Source organism: Macadamia integrifolia, chromosome 1 (genome assembly GCF_013358625.1).
Source record: "Macadamia integrifolia cultivar HAES 741 chromosome 1, SCU_Mint_v3, whole genome shotgun sequence".
Lineage (NCBI taxonomy): Eukaryota > Viridiplantae > Streptophyta > Magnoliopsida > Proteales > Proteaceae > Macadamia > Macadamia integrifolia.
The window spans coordinates 2,362,035-2,367,924 of record NC_056557.1 but is presented as its reverse complement, the minus strand read 5'-3'; the positions used below and the strand labels follow the sequence as shown (position 1 = coordinate 2,367,924).

At 38.4% G+C, this 5,890-nt stretch overlaps 1 protein-coding gene across 1 annotated transcript; it reads right to left on the bottom strand.

Moving 5' to 3' along the window:
- Positions 1 to 218: 218 nt before the first annotated feature.
- Positions 219 to 4,665, bottom strand: LOC122086456 (glycosyltransferase BC10-like). Its single transcript, XM_042655266.1, has 2 exons — positions 3,917 to 4,665; positions 219 to 1,189 (listed from the first exon to the last, which is right to left on the bottom strand). The coding sequence occupies exons 1-2, from the start codon at positions 4,526 to 4,528 to the stop codon at positions 542 to 544; spliced, it is 1,260 nt and encodes a 419-aa protein (XP_042511200.1). The 5' UTR covers positions 4,529 to 4,665; the 3' UTR covers positions 219 to 541.
- Between the last annotated feature and the right edge of the window lie 1,225 nt (positions 4,666 to 5,890).

Genomic DNA, 5,890 nt, shown 5'->3' with positions numbered 1-5,890 from the left:
ATGGAATTGGCATGAAGAGAGTTAATTCCAGGAAATCGTCTCTCTCTCTCTTTTTTTTTTTTTTTTTTTTTTTCCTTTTTTTCTGGTTAACATTGCGACTGTTTAAGATCTCCATTTATATAGTGGGTACCCCTCATATCTGCTTTGAAAAAAATAATAAAAAAACATAATCCCTCATGACTTTGCTAAGAATCATCTTACCCCATAAGAATTTTGAATCTGACTTTCTCATTAGCACCAAAAATTTTAAATTAGAAATAAAGAATCCGGGATCCATATACGTATAACCTAGTACAAAAATAATCAAATAAATGGGAAAAGAATTCCACCACCAACGGTGTGGTGTGTAGTTTCTTTTCCAAATTAACGTGCAGGAACCCTCTCTAAAAAAAAAAAAAAATAAAAAAAAAAAAAAATTTGTACATTTCAAGTGCAGATCACTCTCGAAAGAGAATCCTAGTGTGCCTGATCCACACAAGGAATCCACTTATTCTCTCTCTTTTTAGTATAGATTTTTCCATTGTAGGACAACTATTTGAAGCTATGAATTGAAACCCATGACCCTGGGAGCAAATTTCAGCAATCTGCCCAAAGTGCCGGGTGAGAACTTCCTTGCAAACAAGTGGCAAATATTGGTAGTGTTGCCATTGTACTCACATTTGCTTCCATTCCTCATTTTGTGCAAGAGCTCATATGTCATGTCCGTTCTGAAAAACTTAGTTGGGTGTGCTCCTCCCCTTGACCACTCAACCCATGTCAAACTCCTGTTTGAATTCCTCTGAGGAAATTTCATGCTCACAACTGTTGGTAGGTAGTGCTCATCTGCAACACACGAGACCTTGCCACAAGATCTCTGGAACAGAGGAAAAAATCTTCGATCGGAAACTATCTCAATGGCTAAGTGTCTATCCATCTCAAACCACTGGGATCCCTTCCTCCATTGCTCGACCTTGATAAGCGGTTTCATGTGGCGACTATAACGGCCACGGCAAACGGAACCTGGTTTGTCATAAGCTTCTACAAAGGTCTCTTTAGAGTTGATGAGGTAAGAGTAGATGGTGGAGAAGTTGAAGAGGGGAATGCATGACTCTGATAAGAGAACAAATCTTTGGTTGGAGAAGTCAAGAAGTGCATTTGCTAGTAGTCTACGTTCTGCTTCAAGCATGCTAAACCCTCCCCATTTCACTTCCTGCACTAGAACAAGAAGATTCAATTAAGATGAGCTTTACATGTCTAATAACATCTCAGAGATTGTATATCTATGTAAATTCAATATGGTCACCTTATCATTAATTGTGATTTGATAATACCATATATATCAAAGGGTAACCCTAGTCTCAAATGCTATACAAGGATAATCCTCAATTACAATCAATTACAATCGATCTCTGAATAGAAAGAAGAGAGTATCAATTACAATCATTCTCTAGATGGAAAGTCTTCAATCAGAGAGGTTTCCGTCTAGAGTCAAGCCTGATCAGGGAAGATTTCCATGTGGAGTGCAGCCTGATTGGAGATTCCATATCATATGTGATGTACAATAGATACTCAAGAGCAATCCATATCAATGCTAAGTGTGCATGCACTATTAATCTATGTCATCTATTCGGGTCAATCCCTCTGCTTCCATCACAGGTCTTAGAAAAAAATTTATGCAAATCACCATCAAAATATGTCGAAACGGATCATTTTTAAAATGGATCAAGAATTCAAGACAAACTTAAGAGTTAGCTATACACGACAAGCCCTTCTAATTTCTTTCACAATATTTCACAATTACACGTAATACCTTTTGTCATATTGACTGGAAGATGCAAGATGCCACAAGTCATCAGGAACCATCTGTTTGCTTTCTCTAGTTGCCGTATTGACTGGGAAAGGTTTTTGAAAAGTCAGAAACTTTAACATGTGAAAGTTGGACCCTTGATGGCGTTATGAAAGTTGTTCTCGAGACTACTCGAAGGTTAATTAGCAGATTAAGATGGGTTCTGAACCCAATTCCGTGATATCAAGTCAAAAGGAAAGAAGAAATGACGTATCTGATTGAAGCAAAAACTGAACTGCCTTATCCATCATACTTAAAACTACTTGTTTTCTGACTTTAAAGGATGTAGACTTATAGATGGAATGAAGGGTCTAAAACACGGTTCGTATGAGGTGGGCTGAATTGATATTATTGGTTTCAGACTGTGGGACCCATTTCTTTAGCTCTTTTTCCGTCATATTTACGTCCATGCACTGAAGAATGCAGTCTTCAATGATCTGTGTATACATTGCAGGATTGCTTTTGAGCTTGGGAGCTTCGATTCCTAGTGTAAGCAATGCACCTTGATTCTGTCAATGCTTTGTTCTCATTGTTGAGGGTTGATGTCATGTATTCTATATATTGGATTGTTAGCAGCCTCAAAGCACCATTAAAAGATCGTAGGGCTTGAGGCCTGGCGGAGTTGGGCCACCTTGGAGTTTATATCTTCCTTTCTTGGGTTACCCCAAACTAGGGGGTCAACGCGGGGTTTTGGGTCTTCTCAAAAAGTTTCAGGGTTTACATGGGGTAATCTAAGAAATTTGTATCTCTTTGTTTATGTATAGATTGTTGCGATAGATAGTAGGATTATTAGGGTTATTAGGAATTCTTTGTAAATATAAAGAATCGTGAGAAAGAGAGCTTGTGACCATTTCTCCATTGTTATTGAAATATGCTCTTATCTCTCCATGAAAACAAGCACTTTATCAAACTATGTAAATCCTTGCGTAATGGCTGTGAGATATTCTCTTCTTTTCGGTTTTTCTGGATCCTAAATATGTTTCAATTTCCACTCTCATATTGCAATTTTACTGTTTCAAAAGGTTAGAATCTCCAAGACCACAGGAAATTGGTTGCTTTTGTGCTTCTTAATAACTCACTAATCTTTTAGTTCAAGGAAAGCAATGGCCTTACCATTGTTGTAATATGATTCTACCGTACCTAGCAAGTTTGAGTCGATAGAAAAGTTATGGATTAATTTAGGCAGACAGACCATGTGACCGGCCTTCGGGCCTTGCATTTTGTAATTAAGTTTACTTGACTTTATTGTTGCCTTTAATCTTTTGTTTGTATTTCCTTTTTTGTTTCCAAATTTTCAGGGTTTTGGAGCTAAGACATCTGAGATGATTGTAATTGTATGTAGATGCATTTAATGCTCTAAGGTTTTGGGTTGGATCCTCTAACATCTTATGAGAGTCCAGGTCCCTTTGTTACCCTCCTAAATTTCTCTCTACATTGGTTTGTTCCGGACCTTGATGACTTTGGTATGAGAGTCCACCCTCTATTTTCCTCTTGAAATTATCTATGTAGAGATGTTGGGAGTTATAAAGTTATAGTCTCATATTGGTTTCTTCTTGACTTTGGTAACTTCATATACTCTTAAGGCACAGCATTTTATGGCAATAAATATAAGCAAGTTGCGGAGGAGTGATGGCGAGGTAGGTCTAGGATGTCTTTGGGAAGACAGATGAGGGACGTGCGGTGGAGTAGGAGACAGTGAGTGGTGGTGGAGGGGGATACAGTAGAGATGGATCTAGGGGATTGCAGAAGATCAGAAAATTATTTATTTATATTTTTGTTCTCAGATCATTTTTTGGGCAGGTTCACAAAATCAACTTGTAATTTCCAAGCACAATTCCACTTGGAAAATATTCTTTCATAATAAAGTTCACCAGAATCAATACAAAAGAACGTTACTAAACAGGGTATTAATTAGTTGGTGCATATGATTTTTTTATTGGTAATATGCTTTGGTCATGTCATGTGATCCTATTAGTAGTTTGGGGTATACAGAGCATTAGCCATACAGAAACAAAAGACCAAACGAATTAAGATTAAATTATGAAATAAAGGAGAGCCATGATGATGATGATGATGATTAGATAAACTGACCTTACTGGGTATCCTTCGACCATAGAAAACAGAATCTCGAGGCATCGATTCTTCAAAAGATGGATCAGAGTGAACGTAAATGGAGTAGAGCCCATCATGTCCTTTAAAGAATTTTTCCCATAGAGGAGCTAATGGCCATGGTCCCCTTGTCAAGAACATGAAAGCAACCTTGGGGATGGCCGCCTTGTCAATTCGAGGAACCATGGATGCTCTCCACAGCAACTCATTGTCGTTCATGTCATGCATACTATCAACTAGCGGCATCTGTCCCTTGTCTTGATCAGTAGACACCGGTGATGGCGGGGTTATCCGCGGCGGTGTTACCGGAGCTGGAGGGCTTATCAAGTGGGGTAGCAGTGCCTGAGATTGATTTACCGGCGGTGTTGCAACTGTAACAGTAGATGTTGATGTTGATGGAGGAGGTATAGAGAACTGGGTATCATGGAAATTGAATGTGGTCATGTTATTTGTGAGATAGGTACTAGCCATGATTCCAAGGGCGAAACCAAAGCAAAGTAAGAGAAAATTAGAGAGAAGACCACCTAGACGTAATTGGTCGTTGAAGAGATTAACTGTAGAGATTGGTATTCTCTGGTCTTGTTGCTTCATCATTTTGTCTACTCTTAGAGAGAGAGAGAGAGAGAGAGAGAGTTATTTATTGAAGGTGAGGAGAACAGGAGGATGGAGAGCAGGGGTGGTAATAGGAGGGAAGAAAACTCGGGTCTAGCAGAGAAAGTTAGAAAGGGAGGGATAAATGGTAGGTAGGGGTCACAAAAGAGAAGAGAAAGAAAGCTATATATAAGGTAGAAAAGAAGACTAGATACATCACAAGTCCACCACAACCGATGATGACGATGGCGGCTTTTGACTCTTGCGTGTCTCTCTCTCTCTCTTCTTCCTCTCTCCTATCTTAAGATTCCCAAGTTTCTAACTCGTGGGAATCACGTATATGGAAAATAAAATGTTGGGGCAGATCTATCTAGACTGAGAGGTTCTGGACCGGGCTTTGACTGGAAGTCTCTCTCAAACCAACTGGATTTGGTCCAAGGAGGAGGATACAATTGGGATACCAACCAGATTTTTCATTTTCCGTTTGGCCCATCTTTATTGATTTCTTTGATTAATTTGATTCGATACAAATCAATTCGTATCGGTATCTTCTGCTACAGATAACATTATCAATACCATGATTATATAAAATAACAATACCATGATTTAATCCTGATGTGCCCTACCACCCTTTTGAGAATGTATTGAATAACACATTGAATCAAGCGTTGGATTTAGGAGTAGGGTTTTAGGTATTGGTATGAGATTGATCATGCGATTAATTTTCATTGATATTGGCAAATATATATTCTTAGCATATCGATTTTGCAACTGACCAATACCTATTTCGATACCTTGAACTAAAACCCTGGTTAGGAGGGTATGATAGTATCAAACGACTCAAAATTAATATGTAGGGTTCTACCAAAATAATAATAATAATTGATGGGTCTTATTTCAATATTTTTACGTTGACCTTATCTGTTCTTCGTTTCTATTGTGTTGCCAATCTAAACATAAACCTTATGAGTCATCAAGGAGGAACAGCCTCTAAAAATCAAAATGATAAATAGAAGTCAAATCGACCGATCAAACTTTGAATTTTTTTTTATTTGACCATTGAAGATAGGGTGGCCGGCCCCCATTTTTGAGTTAATGTAAGGCTGCAAATGGCATTGCGTGGGATGTAGGATGGAAGATGGAGGGTGGAGGTGGACGCCTTAACTTTATTACTGAAGAAAGAAAAAGAATAGTTAAGGTACAAATTGACTCTCAAGGACATGCCCAAGGAGATGAAGGAGGGCCCGTAAGGTTCAATAGGAAAGAACAGAAACAGAAAAGGAACCTGACTGGAACAATCATCTGGAATGGGATCAAATTGGATGCATTCACATTGTTCCTCAAGAAGAAGAAGAAAAAAAAAAA